This window comes from Copadichromis virginalis, linkage group LG23 (assembly GCF_057382275.1).
Source record: "Copadichromis virginalis isolate Kocher_CV1m ecotype Utaka linkage group LG23, C_Virginalis_male_GT1.1, whole genome shotgun sequence".
Taxonomy (NCBI): Eukaryota; Metazoa; Chordata; class Actinopteri; order Cichliformes; family Cichlidae; genus Copadichromis; species Copadichromis virginalis.
This window is the reverse complement of record NC_140639.1, coordinates 22,527,670-22,547,266: the sequence shown is the minus strand read 5'-3', so window position 1 is coordinate 22,547,266 and position 19,597 is coordinate 22,527,670. Positions and strand designations below refer to the sequence as shown.

Sequence of the window (19,597 nt, the reverse complement as noted above, 5' to 3'; positions counted from 1 at the left end):
CAGTGAATATCAGCGCTATGTGGCCAGAAGTGTGATAATATAATTTATTTTGTGTAATAAACAACTGCAAGGATAGATGATTACAACAAATAGATGACTAATACATAAAAGTAATACATAGGTGAATAATGATGATGAGTTATGATGCGTAATCATGGGAACAAGTGGGTTTACAAACAGGAGCAGCTGATTAGCATTAGAAAAGCTGAAATAATACCTCAACTGAAGCCAATTGTACTAAATGCACTAAATAGAATAGAATAGAATTCAACTTTATTGTCATTGCACATGCACAGGTACAGGGCAACGAAATGCAGTTTGCATCCATCCAGAAGTGCTTTAGTGATATAGATATATTACAATATATATTAGTAATAATATAGATATGTGAGTATATTACAGAAATGGGTCTATTATGGTATGTTATAATGTACACGGTATGAAGTATGTTGTGAATATTCTATAACTATAAGTATGTACAGGCTATGAACAGGATATAAATATGAAAAACTATACAGAATATGAAATAAATAACTTTACAGAAATCTGAGATATACAGCTATACAGAAATGGGAACTATGCAAGTTGTAAACAGTTGTAGGATTAAAGATTATCGAATGTACAGAATGATTATTTACACAGAGCTATACAGTAGTGCAGTTAAGATAAGTGAGGGTGTAGATAGTTTCTACAGAGGCTATATAAAGTGCTAGTGGTTGTGAGTGGTGGTTCAGTCCATGTTATTATTGTGTGTTTGAGGGTACAGTTGTCCATTGTGGGTGTGTGTAAGTTCAGTCCATGAGTTTAACGTGGGTCAGATGTCAGGAGGCAGAGTTCAGGAGTCTGACAGCTGTGGGGAAGAAGCTGTTCCGGTACCTGGTGGTCTTAGTCCGGAGGCTCCTGTGGCGCCTCCCAGAGGGCAGGAGGGTGAAGAGTCCATGTGATGGGTGACTGGGGTCTTTGATGATTTTCCCAGCCCTTTTCAGACACCGCTTCCTGTAGATGTCTTTTATGGCAGGAAGTGGTGCTCCGGCGATGCGCTGGGCAGTTTTCACGACCCTCTGCAACGCCTTCCGGTCCGAGGCAGAGCAGTTCCCGTACCAGACTGTTATACAGTTGGTCAGGATGCTCTCGATGGTGCAGCGATAGAAGTTCACCAGGATGTCTGAGGACAGGTGGTTCTTCCTCAGAGTCCTCAAGAAGAAGAGGCGCTGGTGAGCCTTCTTGACCAGCTTGGCACTGTTACAAGAATATTTTTCTTTCTATTGTTTTCTATTATTTTAAGTTAAGCAGGACAGAGTTCTTTTAAAGAAAGATTTACTTATATTCTCAAAAGTTAAGCATGACAGGCTTCTGTTTAAGAAAGAGACCTGTTTTACTGTGTTAATGTTGTCATTTTGAGCTAAAAATAAATAGCTAAATGATCATTTGTTTCACATGTGTTGATATCACAAAGAATAGAATATGCATCTACTTAAATCAACTTCAAGTCAAATGGTTAAAAAAATAATTTCACACACAAAAAAAGAGCTAGAAAATTCACCACACTGGGAAGGGTGAAGACAACTGGGTCGCCCGGTCCTGGCCACGAGGTGTCCCTTATTTATTTTTCAGGGAGTTGGCAACCCTATTTGAGACCCCTGCTATAAATAATGAGACACATGAAATGGCTCTGTTTCTTTAAGAGTCACGTGTGTTCCTTCGTAGCCTAGGAGAAGTTTTGTTTACTTCCGGGTTGTTCGAGTCGAAAATAACAGAAGGGTACCAACACGCCCACAGGCGCGGATCAAAGCGGATTAAAGTACCGCAGAGATGGCAGGCGAAGCTGAAGATGACATTCCGGGTAAATATCAGTCATTGTCGCCTCTTCTGGCTCTCAGAGAACCGTTTGTATTGTAAAATATTCTTTAACTGTAATGTTCACCTTCGGCTAGCTTCAGGCTAACGGAAAGTTAACCTCATGATATTGCATTTCTCCTCCCGTTATTCTGTTTTACTCTACACGAGTGCTTTAGCTATTAAGGTCAAATAGTTTTTATGAATTTTTTCCTCATCATTCCTCACTTTGAATCACTTTGATAGTGATTAATTATCAAGTATCTTTTTTCCCCTGTCCTGATATTTTCATATTTTATTGTCGATGCCAATGTTCAACTCTACCACATGTCAAAGGTGTTTTTTTTTTTGTAGTCAGTTGCATTTACGCTCAAACAGTAAAAGGAGAGGTAAAAATAAAAACGGTCTTACTATGGTAAATGGTAAATGGCCTGCATTTGTATAGCGCTTTTCTAGTCCCTAAGGACCCCAAAGCGCTTCACACTACATTCAGTCATTCACCCATTCACACACACATTCACACACTGGTAATGGTAAGCTACATTGTAGCCACAGCTGCCCTGGGGCGCACTGACATAGATTGTTTTAATTTCATGAAAGTGCTTCTTATGCATATCCGTGTCTATAATAACACTAAAGCAATAAAGCAATAGCAAACAATGCATAATTTTTTATATTTTGATACAAAATACATTTTGTTTTCTCCCCCCTTTTTGTATTATTGTGTTTCTTTTACTCTGTTTTCTTTGATGAAGGAATAAAGTAAGTAAGTAATAAATGACCCCATCCAAAGAACATTTTTACAAAATCTGTAACCCTTTAAAAACGTTTATGTCATTTTTTTTCATTAACAAATAATGCCAAGTATTCAGATCTGCAGCACTCAAATTTGAACGTTTTCCTCCTCTTCTTTTTTATGCAGACTAGATCTTTTCCAAGTGGAAAAATATGTTATTCCTGAATACATATTTTGGCGTAGACTTCTTGTTTGAGAAGACAAGACATTTGAAGACTTCACATTGGGTTAACTTGACTCTTTGGCTAATTTTTAATTAATGTGAAAAAAATGTAACCAAAATGATGCTAGTTAAATGGTAAAAACTACTAAATAAACATTTTGAGTTAGTTTAGTGTCTTAGTTTTGGTTTATTTGTTGGGATTATGCAAAACTTTAAAATATCCAAGATGCAAGCAACAAGTATGCACATAGCCATAAACCACGTAAACAAAAATATATACTGTAAGTTACTATGAGAAGAGAACTGAAATGAGAAGATTGTCTCAAAATGTTAGCTTAATAACTTGAAATTTCGAGTCAGGTATGAAAAACACAATTTTGAGTCATTAATTAAAAATTTTCAAATACTAACCTCAAAATTTGAATTATGCATAGCAAAAGCAGTTTCTGTTTTTTAGTGGAGGACACAAGCCTCTATAGACTGTCCACACGTGGACACGTGTGGACATGTTCAGGATCTGAAAATTGAAGTCAAGACGTAGAGTGCATCAAACCTCCTTTCTTTTTAATGGCCATCTAGGCGGTAATGCTTGTAGTTATAAATCAAAGCTTCCTTATAAAGGAGTCTATGAGAAAATGAACCTGCTCCTCCCTTGATTTCTTACCTCAGTAAACACTTTTCTGATGAATTCTCTGAGCTCCAATGCTTACTTAATTTGGTAAATTATGGTCATTATCAGAATCAGAAAGGAGGATGAAGCAAGTTAGGACCTTAATTTTGACTGACAAGTTGAAATCATATGAGCACGCTGTGTCCTTTGGTGTCACAGTCAGATCGTTCCACAGCAAATTACGTCTGGATGGGAAAAAAAAATTACTCAGCTTGAGGTTTCACTAACACTAGACTGACATCAAGGTGGCTCCATCCATCCATCTTTTATATAAAGGGCTGAAACATCACATTTGGTGTGGTTAAACTTGAAAATTAATCCAAGTTGGTGATTGGTTTTTTTGGTCTCTTCTTACAGAATCGGGGGCAGTTTTCACTTTTGGAAAGAGCAAGTTCGCTGACAACATTCCAAGTAAATTTTGGCTTAAAAATGACATCCCACTCAGAATAGCGTGCGGCGATGAGCACACCGCCTTAATAACAGGTGAGAGCCCCTCCTATGTTCCAGGTAATACTCATTTACGTGTTTGTACACTGCTGACAAACGTGAAAGCTGGAAATACTGTTTTGATTTAGTTTCACTTGCGCTGTCCTCTTAAAATATGTCTGCTCTAACATATCAGAACTGATATGTTTTCTCGGTTTTGTTTAGATGTACAAAAATTAGATTTATTAAAAAAAAAAAAAAGATAAATACATTAACCTCCATTTTAAGATTTGGATTATTTTTTAATGTTGTGCTTTACAATATTAACCTACTGTCATTTTTAAAATACAAAATTATTTTTACTCTTTACTTTTGTTTGTATCTACATGTTTACAAAAAATATATATTGTATCAGTCAAGTAAGTCAAAATTTCAATACATTTCTTCAATTTAAATTTTAGTTTAATTTCATGGTTATCTTTTGGAGGGGATTTTTACAATTACGTACAATTACTTAATTTGAGGAAAAGCTTTCTTTATTATCCAAATTAGATTTTCAGCTTTTTTCTCTTATCTTTTTTTATTATTTTGTTTTGTGACTGTAACTGAATCCAGCCCCGTGTCACTTTAAAATGAATCCTGCTGAAACATCACAGAGTCCCTTTCAGGAGATTTTCTCTGTGTCTTCACAGAAAATGGGAAGCTCTTCCTGTTTGGTAGCAACAACTGGGGCCAGCTCGGCCTTGGCTCCAAAGTGACTGTCAACAAACCCACCTGTGTCAAAGGTTGGTCTTTATGGCACCTTCTCACTGTTTCAGTTCTAAAAAAAAAGTTATAGAGGATGAGTAGTGCCACTGAAAGCTGCTTTCAGCCAGTTTAAACAGGCAGTGAGGAGGGAGTCCCTGAAGAGGAGGAGACAAAGCCTTCAAATAAAGTGTGACTTTGTTGTAAATATAATCTCAGTCTAGAGGGCTAATAATCTGCTTAAATCTGGAGGGACATTAGCTGAGAAACAGTAAGTGCCACTCCTCAGATACAGAGAAAAGGATGTGTCCTGTATGAGGTTTGTTTAAGTGTGAATTTAATCTGAAAATTACTTTAAAAAGAAAGGATCATTCTTACTGGAAATAGTTGTTCAATACAGAAAATCTAAATGTAATAAATAATCCTAGAAATTAAACTCAAGTCTGATTAATTCTATTTTCTGGTGATTTTAGTTTTTTGGTCATTAGTAGATGGAGGGAGCTGGGCCTCAAAATTTATGCAATGTCTATGTTGGAAAAGTTCTACATAATATTAAAAATGACCACAAGTCTTTAATAAATTTTATAACAGTTTGGAATTATTGTATTTTGCATTGAATTGTACTGAGAACACTTTGTTTTTCTTCATGAATCTTTTCTAAAGTTATCAAAAGATGATGAGGTAAGCTGCGCTCTCCAGATTACCGTTCCCATAGTTTTAAATTTCTTTGTGATGTTTCAGCCCTGAAGTCTGAGAAAGTTCAACTGGTGGCTTGCGGGAGAAACCACACGCTTATCTGCACAGGTCAGTGTTTAGTGTTCACAGCTGTTTTCTTTCAAGTGCTGATGAATATTAAACACGCTTGTGTTGATGTGTGTCTGTAGCCCAAGGGAAGGTGTATGCCTCAGGTGGGAACAGCGAGGGTCAGCTGGGGCTTGGAGACTGTGATGAGAGGACTTCCTTCAAGAGACTTGATTTTTTTGATTCACAAGGACCAATCAAGATGCTTGCTGCGGGTTCGAACACCTCAGCAGCTCTCACCGGTAAGATCCACACAACACTGTAATTCAGCTGTTAGCTCTGATCACAGCTAATCAGAGCTTAACTGCCAGTAAACATTAAGGGAAGTCATATAATAAATGTAAATTAAATGTTAGTTAATTTTCATTTTAAGGTTTTTGATCATTTTTGATGTATATTTCATAATTGTGCCTACATCTACACTAAGATATGCAGTTTTTGTATTGTTTTTTTCATTGTATATGTATTTTATCTTACTTTATTTAATTGTAAATTATATTTTTGCTATTTTTTGTTAGTGTAATGAGATTAAAAACATTAAAATTTTTAATGTATGTTTTTTTTACCTTGGAATTTAATTATATAAATATATATTGAAGATTAAATGAAATTAAAATTAAATATATACATATATCATACATATTGTACTACTGGATGTTCGATTTTATTTTTTAGACTTTGCTCATAAATTAGATTTAAAGTAAAAAAATATCTAAAAACATTATTGATTTAAAATTATTTTTTTAAACATTCATGTTTTTATATTTTTTGTATTTTGTTTAAATTTGTATTTCATCTGTATATTCTGTATTTTCTGCAGCATCTAAAAAAAAAAAAAAAGATAATTTCATGAAATTCATTTGTAATTAAATTATAGTTATTCTGTTATCAAATGAAAAATTTGGTTAACAAAATTGAAGTAAAAAGATTCCTTATGTTTTAGAAAATGTTGCAAGTTTAAAACTGAAGTGTAGAAGAGAGAACAAAGTGTCGTTAACAGATAAATGTGTTCCCAAAATAAACGTAATCTCTTTATTTATTTCTTTTCCAGCGAGTGGTAAACTCTTTATGTGGGGTGATAACACAGAGGGTCAGATTGGTTTGGGTAAGGAGAGTCAGGTGTCATCACCCCAGGAAGTCAGTGTAGGCCGACCAATCAGCTGGGTCTCCTGCGGGTACTACCATTCAGCTTTAGTGACAGGTGAGTAGAGATAGGTCCCAAATAACCATTCATCACTTTGCAGTGAGCCTGCAAATCGCACATGGTTACAGATAGCATAAGGAACATGGGTGACAGTGGCTAAAATATAAAAGAATAATTCTCACACGTGTGTATTTATACTAATGTAAAAATCAGAACAATAAAAGTTTTTTTTTAATGCAAGTTAATTGGCAAAAGTATCTTATTTCCATAGATTTTCATTCACCATATTATTTTATAATTTAAAAAATCAAAACTCCATTGTTCATTTAAATTTAGGTGTTTTGATTTTTGCATATAAATATTATTATAGAATTTAACATATTTTAAAATCAAGTGACACTTTTTTAAAAAGTTTTTTTAAGTTTAACCAGAATTTTGTTTCCCCTATTCGTTCTGGACCTAAAACCAGTGGATAGCTCTGAGTATTTCCTATTTTTGTTTTCCAAGTGGATGGCGCTCTGTACACATTTGGCGAGCGGGACAGCGGAAAACTGGGTTTGGGCACCCACCAGCTTCCAGGGCACCGAGTGCCTCAGCTGGTGAAGAGCATCAAGGAGCCAGTGACGCAGGTGGCCTGTGGGGGTGGACATACAGTGGCACTCGCAGGTAAATGTCTGATGACAGCAAATAAGACATGTTATTTATTTATTTCCTTTAAATAACTAACTGAGAATAATATTCTCAGTTGGTTTCCCCCTTCCTTCAATCTTACTAAAAAGTTACAGAATGCTCTCAAACAGGGGAATAAAATACTGCAGCATGCTGCAAACGCCTCTGATTGTGTTGGTTTCTTTCAGAGGGAAGTGTGTACACGTTCGGCCTCGGTCAGTTCGGACAGCTCGGCCATGGGACATTCATCTTTGAGTCCCGGGTGCCGCGTTTGGTTGAGCACTTCAAGAAGGGACGAGCCTGTCAGGTGGCCTGTGGAGAAAACCACACCGCTGTCATTACAGGTAAATCTCAGCTCGGTTCATTAATGCCGAGCTTCTCATTGACAACAGAGTTGAACAGAAGAGGTTCTTCACGGATCTGATGTCAGAAATTTTAATCTTTTTTTTTTTTTTAGAAGACGGATTGCTATACACGTTTGGAGATGGCAGACATGGAAAACTTGGTCTGGGGGAAGAAAACTTCACTAACCAGTTTAAACCAACGCTGTGCCTGCGATTCCTGAAGTATAATGTTCAGGGAGTAAGTGTTTCATACAGACAGGTTTACATTTGTTCATGCAGTAGAACTTAAAATAATGTATAGGAATTATTTAATTAGGCTTGGAGATACTTCATAAGTTTAAAGACAATGTAATTTTATTGTCGCATTTCTTATATCTTTTTAATTTTTTGTCTTCACTTTTTACATTAAAAAAAAATTATGTTCGTTTTTCAATTTTTATTCATAATTGCATATATAACATAAAATATATAAAATTTTAAATGAGTTTTACCTATTAAAATTTTTTTATTTTTTTGTAAAGCACTTTGAGTGCTCAGAGTAGAAAGTGCAATATAATAACCATTCCATTTGTCTTTTTTTTTTTTTTACCTTTTATACTCTTTAAATACATAATTTAAAAAATTATGTATATTTGTGTCAGTTTTGTGTCAATTTTTAAAATGTGTTATTATTTTTTTAATTACAAAAATCCTAAATACATACATATATAAAAATATAAAATTCATTTTATATTTTAAAAACATTTATTTATTTATAATCATATATATTTTCTATTTTTGTGCATTTCTGGGTGACTTTCATGCATGCAAATACTTTAATTTGGTTGCTGACGTGTCCAGGCGATGTGCGGCGGATGTCACATGGTGGTGCTGGCTCGGCCGAGGGCCCGGGGAACCGGTGAGGTCACGCTGGAGGATGACGATGTGACGGAAAATTTCCTGGAGAAACCATACGTGGAACTGCTGGGTAACACAGTTGACTCATCTACGCTGCAGAGGAGCCTCTCAGCCCGGGTTCGCAGGAGGGAGAGGGTGGGTATGAGGACAATGAACGTGACACTTTTTATAGTTTATCTGCAGATAACAGTTCGTTTCTAAAGAAGTTCATGGGTTAATATCGCTCATTGGCTAAACCCTCTGATTCAGGAGCGATCTCCAGACCAGTTTGGCACCATGTTCCGCACGCTGCCTGCCATGACACCAGGTAACCTCCTCCCGCCACTGACAGCCTCCAGCCAGACCATACCACCACGACTGGCTCCGCCTGAGGTGATCCACGGAAAGGTGCTCAATGGCACTTACCAGCACAGGAACGAGGAGTCGACCCACCAGGGTACCTACTTCATCTGCACCGCCATTGCCTCATCCTCTTTCTGTTACATCAAAGTTTTGGACAATATTATTTGCATTTTTGTTAGACTTTGGGGAGGTTGTTGTCTTTTTTTTTGTCTCCTTGAGTCACATCTCTGATAAATCCTATCCCTTTGGCTTCCTCAAGATCCCTTATTCATTTTTATGAAAACAGACACCTGTACGGTATATGTTTCTAAGACCTGGAAGCACTAAGATGAAGTTGGGAAAAATGAGAATGTGAGCTCTGTATTTTTGACATTTGACAATTGGTGTTCATGTCGTTCATGCCCTTTCCCTGAAAGTTAAATGAGTTTCTCTTGATCTCAGGGTTTTCTGCAGATTTGAAATCTGTAAATAAAGAGGTCAGATTCTCAAAATCTTGATTTTTTTTAAAAACATCTTACGTATTTGTTCATCTTTGTCACTATGTGATATTACCTGTATCTGGAAAGCTGCTGCTGAAGATAATGCTGTCCTGTTTTCAGAGCTGGCAGGTGGGGAGACAGACAGTGTTGTGGAAAGTCTGACAGACACTGACAGCGTGAGAGGTCTTGGAGAAACCAGAGACTTCCTCAACATGGTAAGAGATCAATGACATCATCTTAAATGTTGCTCAGAAAAAAAGACAAATATAACATTTTGCTGCTGATTTCATCTCTGCTCCTTCCTGACAGACTCATGTGATGAAGATAGACCCCAGTGATAAAACCCTCACGCTGTCTCCAGTTCAAAAGGTAACTCAAACTCTTACTTTGTGTGCTATGTCCTTTGATGTTTCTGCATGTCTCTTCCTCTCTAATGCATGCCTCTTTTTTCCATCCTTTTCTTGCTTTCTTGCACCGAGGATAGAGGAAGGGTAAGAATGGTAAGGCTATAAAAGAACAGAGTCAAAGAAAGCAGAGAAAGCTCTCAAAGCAGAGCAGTTTCTCTTCCACTTCGCTGTCTTGTAAGAGTGAGGCTGCCTCTCCCCTCCGGGCGTTACCCACTGAACTCCTGAGGAGTCGTAGCACTCGTACTCAGGGCCCGCAGAGCCCCCAGAGACATCAGAAAAGCAACCAGAACAAGGTGAATCTGATCTTGGCTGTAGAGGAGTTGCAGGAGAGGCCCAGTAAAAACAAACCTACAAGCATCAGGGACATAAATAAGGCAGCATCCAAAGAGCAACAAATGCAAGTTCACAGTAAAAGCCAGGTGATAGGGGTTCACAGGAAGCTGGCAGCAGACTCAAAACAAAGTCCAGAAACTATGAAGAAAAGTTTAGATTTCAACTCTAAATCTGCTAAAGTTGAGAAAGTGAAGTCTAAGCCTGTGAGGGTTAAAAGCAAACCCACAGGAATCAGTTCACCAGGTAAACTCAGTCATACAGACTCAGCAAGCTTTCACCTGAGTGACACTTTGGATGAAGAGAGCATAGTGGGCTCTCAGCAAGTTTCTGAGGTGAAAAAAATCCCCAAATCTAAAGAGAAGAAAACAGATTTGTCTAAGAAAAACAAGAATGAAAAAAACATGAAAGAAGCTCAAATCAAAAAAGGGTCAGAGGTTCAGGAAAAGTCAACAGATCTCAGCCTGCTTGTTGGAGCTGCTTCGCTCGCTGCAGGAGCAGCTTTGATCCAAGCTGGAAGACGATTAAGCTCCACATCCCTTTCTGAGAACAGTTGTGCTGTACTTAAAGAGGGTGTGACTAAATCACTGAGTGAGGAATCTGAATCTTACGCTGCCAATTTTAGCCACAGATCTGCTGTCAGCATCAACATCATACCCGCACCTGAAAGTCCTGAAATGAGGACAATCTCAGATCAAAGTGAACAGCAGATGGACTCTGCCGCAATCAAAGAGGAAGAGGAGGATAATGACGAAGAGGGTGAAGAGGAAGAAGGGCAGACAGATGCAAAAGTAAGCGAGGAAGAGGAGGATGTTAGTCACATTATTAAGAAAGTGGCAGAGAACACTGAGGATGAAAAAGAGAGTGACACTCTTCACTCTGGAGAGAAGTCAGACAGCGATGTAGATGAGGAGGAGGATGAGAGCAATGTTGTGGTAGAAGATGAAGAAGAGGAGGAGGAAAAGAGTGGAGTAACAGAAAGTGAAAGCAAAACAGAGACTGAAGAGAAAGACAGAAACGGAGGTGATGTAGAAGAAGAGGAGTCGGAGGAAGAGGAAAGTGAGGAAGGGTCAAGTCACGAAACAGAGAGCAAACGTGGAGATACTGAAAGTGACTTGGAAGAAGGGGACGAGGAAGAAGAAGGGAGTTTGGAGAGTGAGGGTGAAGAAGATGAGGTTGAAAGTGAGTCTGTGAGGTCTTCAGAGAGAGAAGAAAGTGAGGAAGAGAGGGAGACCGAAGAAGGAGAAGATGAAAAAGAGGAGGAAGAAAAAAGTAGTGCTGAAGAAGTAGAAGAGAGTAGTGAAGAGGAAGAAATTGAGGAAGAAGAGGAGGCGGAGGAACAAAGTGAGGAAAAGGAGGAAGAGACAGAGGATGAGGAGGAGGAAGAAGAAAAAGAAGAGGATGAACAAAGTGAGGAGAAGGAGGAAGAGACAGAGGATGAAGAGGAGGCAGAAGAAAAAGAAGAGGAAGAAAGTGAGGAAAAGGAGGAAGAGACAGAGGATGAGGAGGAGGAAGAAGAAGGAGAAGAGGAGGAAGAAAGTGAGGAAAAGGAGGCTGAAGCGGAAGATGAGGAGGACCAGAGTGAGGAAGAAGAAGACGAGGAAGAGAAGGAAGATGAAGAAGAAGAAGAGGAGAAGGTTGTCAAAAAGAAAAGGTCTGCTGAAGTGAAAAGACAAAGTGCTAAATCAGCAACTAGAAGCAAACTAAGGTTAGGGGTCAAAGGTCAGGCGGCAGGTGAGTCAGAGGAGTTCTGGGATGATGTTTTACCTCAATACCTCAATCTGAAATAATAAGGGCCCTTATATCAATATTATTGATTTATTGATTTATTGAATAACAGGAAATGGACACGATCAAAGTCTGAAAAGTAAAAAAAATAAATAAATATTGTTATAAAAATGGCCATACTAGAAAAGCTTGATACAGGTCACATTACTTTTTCTGTATAAATAGTTAAAACTACATTGTATTCAGTTTTGTATGAGATTACTCAGTTAATTAATTAACATAACCAAAACAATGTCAGGAGAATAAATTGTATATTTTTATATAAAGTTTTGTCATCTGCAAAGAAAATCACTAAAATACATTTATGTAAGAGAAGGGAAGACAAAGTGGATTAGCCAGACAGTTAAGCCAGTTATATTTTTAAAATGTCCAGTAATAGATCTTTGTAGATGTATGAAACATTAGACATTTAAAGTCAATATCACATAGTTTACATTAGTGAATTAGCATGTAATATTGACCCTTTCGAAATGCACGACAAGCAGTGTGGATGTGACTGAACAATAGAAGGCAGGTAGCTTAAAAGATCAAGTATCCATGCTAATGCTGGTGAAATAAGGATTCAATGTCTTGGTTAAAATTGCCTTGCAGGCAGTACTTAAATGCAAAAGCACAACAGATGTGGATTTCACATAATTATTTTTGTTTTTCAGTATTTAATTTTTTATTGACCTTATTTTTTCCTAGTAAGATATTATTCTTTCTCTTTTTGCACCTGGAGACTATCTGAGCTTTCATGTTCTACACAAATTTCCATGTGTTTATCATCTATCTTTTGTGTTTGCCAAAACTACTTAAGTAGAATTTTCAGGTATCTGTACTTGAATCAAGTTGTTGTTTTTTTTTCAGATAACTTTTTATCTTTACTCCCTACATTTTTAAACAAATATCTGTACTTTCTATTCCTTACATTTTCAGAACGTCACTGTGCGCCTTCAAACATCAAACCGATTTGAGGCTAAACAATAACACATGAGAGGAAATCCAATTTGTAATCACCAGAGCATGCGCCATAGTGAGGGGTTTAAGTTCGGGCCTGTGGTTTATTTGGAGCAACACCAGGACGAGTGCAGGTGTCCATGAGTTGTGGTTGCATTATTTCTGCATCTAGGTAGTGCTATAAAGGAGGGGTAATTTCAAATGCAGCATTTCTACCAGTAAACATCAGCAAACACAAACTGTTTGTGTCTACAGTTTGTCACAGTGTGTTGTTAGCCAAAGGTCCAGACACTGTATTTCACAGGGAGAGAAAAGAAAGAGCTAACTTCACTAAATGATGGAAATAGATAAGGAAGACAGGAGGTTATATTTATAAGTACGGACTGCTCAGTGGTATTTGATAATTTTTTTTCATATTGTGAAGCATGCTGCAAAGCAAACTAAGCTAGATTATCTGTGTTAGTTAAAGGTTGCATTAAAATAATCTAGTGCAGGATAAGCTGGTTAGCGTTCAGTAAGGTGATGTTATGAATTTGAAGTTAAGTTGATGAAGTTTAGATTCATTCACTGAATTCCACCTCTATATTGTTTAGTATAGAGACAGCATAAACAGTGCTGACAGCAGAGAACAGCAGGGCAACTCATAAAATATCTTCTTACATTTGTTGAATTCAGTTCTCCACAGAGAGCAGTAAACCTCAGAGCAGTAGCCCAGATCAGTTGATCACAGCCTGTACACTCAGAAAATATACTGGAGCCCACAATAGAAATTGTGATTCTTTTCCCCACACTGAGCCAATTAGGGCTGCTCGATTATGGCAAAAATGATAATCACGATTATTTTCACTGAAATTAAGATCTCGATTATTTGACGATATTTATTTAACAATAACAATGTATTGAATAATGACTTTAAAGATTGTCAAAAAATAATATAAAATAGTGTGCAAATACTGATAACAGTGCAAATGTTTGCAATATAAAAAATTAATGAAAAATGAGTTCTGACTCCGCGAACCCATAATGTTTCCACACCACTGAAGTTTTTTTTACCTCTCTTTTCAACCAACGGCAGTCACTCTCCTCTCCAAATAACTTCTGCTTAGCTTTCCGAGCTTCCCTCGGGTCCTCTTAATCAGCGGTCCCCAACCCCCGGGCCTCGGACCGGTACCGGTCCGTGAGTCGTTTGGTATGAGAGAGTTGAGGCTCAGGTGTGAAATGTATAGTTTTCAGGGTTTTTATCGGTTTTCAGCGTTATTTTGTTATTGTTTTTATCGTTTACTCGGTTTTCCTTGGTCTTTTCACATGTGTTATGAATAAATCTTCTTTTTTTTGGTACCGGTACTAGTTTTATTTTGTTGTATTTATCCGCGACACCTTAAAGGCCGGTCTGTGAAAATATTGCTGGGCATAAACCGGCCCGTGGCGCAAAAAAGGTTGGGGACCGCTGCTCTTAATTGTTGTGACACGTGTTCGAAATGCAGAGACGTGCGCTCGATTTGCCACACGGAGCAGCGCGAGAGTAAAGCACGAGGGAGGGGCTAATAATCGGCTCAGTCATTTTTAATGATCGTTGAAAGCCCAGATCGTAATCGTGATTACAATTCGATTAATTGAGCAGCCCTAGAGCCAATGCAACCTATTTTAGGGTTTCACTACCTACTGAATCCCACTTTCACCCCTGAGTGTACTCATTTTCTGCTTAGAGGCAAAGTCATTTTGTACAATGGAAGCAAAAGAAAATAGAGCTATTTTTGTTTCCTTCTTTTTCTCTGCTTATTTTCTCATTTTCAATTAAGATTTAAACTAAAGTTTGCATTCTCATTTATTAATATTTTATTATTACATTAATACAGCACAAGCTTCAGTTAGCTTTGCACAAAAATCGCTAGTAGAAACGTCCTTCAAAGAGGTACTTTTTACTTTCTTACTTTGAATACATTCATAGCCAGTACTTTTTCACTTTTACTTCAGTAAAGAAGTTAAATCAGTACTTAAGTACAGAATGTTTGTCCTTTTTCCACCTCTGGAATACACAAGCTTCTTTGTGTTTATCTGAATTTTATGTTTTCATTCTGAAACAGCTGGAACATTTGCATGTACTGTGCCTTTCCCTCTTACATGTTAACCACACCATCTTTTTGATTTCATATATTATGAATGTGTTTCTTTATAGCTTTCTGAACCCTTTCTCTCATAACGTTGTGTTGTTTTGGGCTGCTTTTGTATTTCCATCCAGCCTTTTGCTTTTGGTTTACAGCAATGCTTACTCATGTTTGTCTTAAGTATTGATTTAAATGCTTTTTGGTTTACTTATATTTCCTTGGAAGCCTTTTCTTTTTGCTTCTGCTTCTGCTCAGTTATGCATGGCTCTTGCAACCAGAACTCTCTGAATTTCCAGTATTATGACTAATAGAGTACCCAAATATTCTTCAAACCTTCAGCCTTAATCTTTGTCTTGCTCAAATTTAAATATTTTATCTGGAATTATTTATGTTGCTATTTCTATTAATTTGTATTTGTAATAAATATTTGTGTTGCATTACAATGTGTTTTTTTTTTTTTAATGTATTATGACATAGGACATTTGTTAAAGTAGGTCTTAATGATACTTAATAGTCACAATTGTTTGTGTACATTCACTACTAAACAAGATTGTATTAGTTATTTAGACCAGGCTGACATCTGCTTCTGCTTCCATCTCATACGTAATTGCATGCCAAAATCTTTCATTTTTGTAAATGTAAGTTTCTTCTGAGAAATTAAAAAAAAAACTCTCAAAAAAACAATCTCAGTGGAAAAAAGGCAAAATTCAATGAATGTTAACCATTAGACTGTTGTATTTATTGTATCCAGTATGTCTTGCCCTGTTATATTTTGATATACCTTTATTAGTCCCACAAGGGGAAATTTCATAAGGCTGCCGACCTATTGCACGCAATGGCGGGGCCATCTTACCCTCCGACCATACATACATTACACAAAACATCACATGGGGAAGACAGGTCAGAGAGGTATAACAATGGAAAATGCACCACACGAGGAAAGATAAGGAGAGAAAAATAACTCCCCCCAGACTAACACCTCTGCACATAGCACATGAAAAAACTCTTAATACACCAAAGAAACACATGACAAGCAACAGGGGTGGGTAAAGGGGTGAGAGACAGCCGATTTAGACAGTACATCCGGGCCTGCAGCCTGTGCACTGGCCTCCCTGATCCACTGTCAGCATCGGAAGGGAATAAGCGTCGAAGGCGTTTGGAAAGGGAGTGGGGGATGAGTGTGTGCATATCAGTGTATATGTATGTGTGTGCGTGTCCACAGTTCAGCTGAGACAGTGTCCTTTGCCCTGCTAGGCTAAGTAAACAGTCTTCCAGCCAACCCAGGTGGTCTTGCATGGAATGGGAAGGAACAGACTAAACACAGTCGTTATCAGGGTGTTTTTGATCGGCTCCAGCCTTGAGACCGCAGCTGGCACCAAAGGGGTATCCGCATGAAGTGATGGTGGTTTTTACTTTAGTGCGAACAGGTCATATGAATTTCAAAGCAGTTCTACAGTCCAACACTGGTCTCTCAATCTCCTGTTGGAGAGCCGCGAGCTTCGTCATACTTGCGTTCTGTGATGTTGTCATTTCTTGTGCTCCACGAGCCGATTCTGAGAACTCGCGGCAGTGTGCCTCCCCGAGATGTCATCCAATTTGCGCCCAGAGATGTTATTCCAAGCTAGCCCTTCCGAGATGTATCCAGTCTGCAGTCAGAGATCTTATCCTGAGTATTCACAGCAGCCGTAGCCTCTCCAAGATCTTATCCGTGCTGCACTCAATGAGCCCATTTTGAGAAACTCACGCCTCTCCCATCGTTCCAATCCCAGCGGGCAGCCTTGTGGGGGTTTGAACAGCCGGTTCCGCTTCCTTAATTCTTCGATAAGTCAGGGCCATATAATGCCATATAATGCCTGGAAAAGACTACAGCGAATCATGTGGCTTTTGTCTTTCTCTTTCTCTTGTTTTTAAGGCACTACACAGCTCTCCAGCTGACACAGCTGATAAATAGGATGGTATCGTGAACCTTAATTGATACTACGATATACTATTAAGTATATTGTGTTTGAGTGTTATTTAAAATCTATTTTAAATAACACTCAAACATTTTTTAAAATTAATTAATTTTTTTGAAGGACGTCTTTCTACTGAAACACATTTTATAAGATTTTCGGTGGAAATAGTAGTGGTTATAAACAGGTTCTTTGTGGGACACCATGTTCATTACATGCAAGTTAGGTTAAGGACAATCACGTATGCAGATAATACCTGATTAGCAGGGTCAGTGGGAGTTTTATAGTATAATCTTTGAAAGATAATAAATAAATAAAATTAGTTTAGAAGAAAGTCACTCAAGTACTTTGAATACACATCGAATATTTAATTTATTTTATTTAATCTCTCACTACTTTATTATTTTTTCAAATTTTGGGGGGATTCAAGCAGTATATCATTAAATAGACAAAAATTGAAAAACAACTGTCATGACTCTGCAGGGCACAAAAGCCCATCGGGCTATATGATAACCCGACAGGCGAGGCTGAGATAGATTTTGGTCGCCCGACCAGAGATATCTGTAGCTCCGGGACGTCGGGCTAGCGATTTTGCAAGCCCCGAAGAGGAAGATTTTTTTTTTTCTTTGGGAGGTAGCTGAGACCAAGAGCTGAGCTAATGAAGAGGAAACATTTGACTTTATGATGCAAATATTTAACTGAATTATAAGAAAATCTGCCTTTTTCAGCCTCAACTGTCAAAAATATCACAGTGGACACTGACAAACTCACTTTGTCAGTAAGGTGCCAGACTAGCATATTTCAGAAAATGATGATGTGAGGAAAATCTGTTCCTCTGTTTCAGTGTCTGGTGTGTTCGGGATAAGATAAGGTTTGACCTGTTTCGTCTAGTGATGATGCTGTTTTAGTGTAGAGTAATACGTCTAATTCTAGCATCACTATAGTCTTTTCCAATCATTCCTTGCTTGTCAGTTAATTCAGCTGGCAGAGCTTATATTTTATTCTGTATAGTAAAAACATTAGCATCAAACTAGAAAGTGCATATTTTTCATGTCCTTTACTTGTTCTTTATTTTAAAGAACAAAGGAAAGGACAAGAACTGAAAAAAATGCTTTCCATTCATTGCAAATCGAAAGCAGTTTTTTTTTCTTCAACTTAAATAAACTCATGCCTTTGTCTTGTTGTTATTGGAATCTGCTAATATTAACCAAGCAAGGCCTCAGTCACACAGACCTAGAGACTGGATTTGTAGCCACAGGTCCTGAAAAAAGGTGAATTCCACTACTAGGTGGTGAGTGGTATCTAGAGGTTGCTGGCAGTGTTGGATCAAAAACCTTGTGATTGCTTTTGTCACTTGTGAGTTATGGTGATCACCAGTAATTTCCAGGGAAGATGCCAAGTTGTGTGCAAACACTTGCAAACCAGTCCCAAAGCAATAGTAAAACTGTAAAAAAAAAAAAAAGTATTACATAAACCAGATAGCGAGACCGTTGCCATGGTAAAGCACAACTTTTTTCCTTTGAAGGTGAATGGTCTGCATTTCTGGTTTGTGTCACACACTTGACAGTTTCACTACCACTCATCAAATAGTTGGTGAGTGACCAATTAATGTCTTCTTTAGTGTCTTCCTTGCAATCTGCAGGTGATCTGCTAGCAGCTAAAACAATGACAAGGGTGTTTTCATGGTAGCACATACTGACTTTTCCGTAGCAACCAGAAGTTGTGAGAGAATCACAGACAAATCTCTAGGCCTATGTGGCTGAGGCTTAAAACTGCTTATGACTAAATATTTTTCATGTCCTTAATGCTCCTGTTTTTGCAGGACTTGACAAAAGGGTTTGCTGAGACATGGACCAAAGGCGAGGAACAAGGTCAAGAGGAAGAAGAAGGAGAGGAGGAAGATGATAAGGTTGATGATGATGACGAGTTGGAGGAAGACGAGGAGGAGAATGACACACTGTTGTCCTCGACAGAGAAACCAGTAGAAGAGACCCAGAGTTGTGTAAATAAGTAGCACTAAGTTGAATATCGGGCATCTTTGGTTTTTGTTGGTTATTTGTGATTAAGATGGATTAACATGTGAAATGTGATCTTCCCTGAAGCCCAAAGAGGTGAAAGAAGAGCATGTGCCTGATGGACAGCAAAGAGGTGACTGATTTTATCCTTAGTCAGCTGCATGTTTGATGAAAAATCTAAGTAAAGACGGTTAAAAAGAAATTAAAAAGACAAGACAGATAACAATAATGTCTGGTATTACCAGCAGCTGAAATCAGTGAGCAGCCCAATATCAAAGAAGAAAAGACACATGAATATACCACATCAGCCAACGGGGAGGTAGATGGAAACTCCAAAAACCAGCCGGGCTCCAACAAAAAGGTACAATAACTGTGAACATTGGATATATTCTTTGTACTGTGCCTTCAAAACACTCTCAGAAAATAAACTTTATTTTGCCTGTATGGGCACAACACTCCTCACTATGGGATTACCTCTATGGTGCTGTTTTTTTATGTGTTTTTAACATTCATTGTTTGAATTTCAAGCGACAGTTATAGTGGGGCAAAAAAGTATTTAGTCGGCCACCGATTGTGCAAGTTCCCCCACCTAAAATGATGACAGAGGTCAGTAATTTGCACCAGAGGTACACTTCAACTGTGAGAGACAGAATGTGAAAAAAAAAATCCATGAATCCACATGGTAGGATTTGTAAAGAATTTATTCGTAAATCAGGGTGGAAAATAAGTATTTGGTCAGTAACAAAAATA

General features: G+C 37.8%; 1 protein-coding gene across 4 annotated transcripts; it reads left to right on the top strand.

Moving 5' to 3' along the window:
- The first annotated feature begins 1,723 nt into the window (after positions 1 to 1,723).
- Positions 1,724 to 18,740, top strand: rpgrb (retinitis pigmentosa GTPase regulator b). 4 transcript variants are annotated; one of them, XM_085447787.1, is made up of 15 exons: positions 1,724 to 1,843; positions 3,823 to 3,948; positions 4,584 to 4,676; positions 5,377 to 5,439; positions 5,520 to 5,678; positions 6,488 to 6,637; positions 7,088 to 7,246; positions 7,438 to 7,593; positions 7,707 to 7,831; positions 8,434 to 8,625; positions 8,740 to 8,926; positions 9,432 to 9,526; positions 9,621 to 9,680; positions 9,796 to 11,782; positions 18,655 to 18,740. In XM_085447787.1, exons 1-15 carry the CDS (start codon positions 1,813 to 1,815, stop codon positions 18,675 to 18,677), a joined length of 3,606 nt encoding a protein of 1,201 aa, XP_085303913.1. In that variant the 5' UTR covers positions 1,724 to 1,812; the 3' UTR covers positions 18,678 to 18,740. The 4 variants fall into 4 exon arrangements, with proteins under 4 accessions (XP_085303913.1, XP_085303912.1, XP_085303911.1 ...); XM_085447786.1 differs by lacking the exon at positions 18,655 to 18,740 and adding an exon at positions 12,755 to 15,317; XM_085447785.1 differs by lacking the exon at positions 18,655 to 18,740 and having other exon boundaries at positions 7,710 to 7,831; positions 9,796 to 12,748.
- The last annotated feature ends 857 nt before the right edge of the window (positions 18,741 to 19,597 follow it).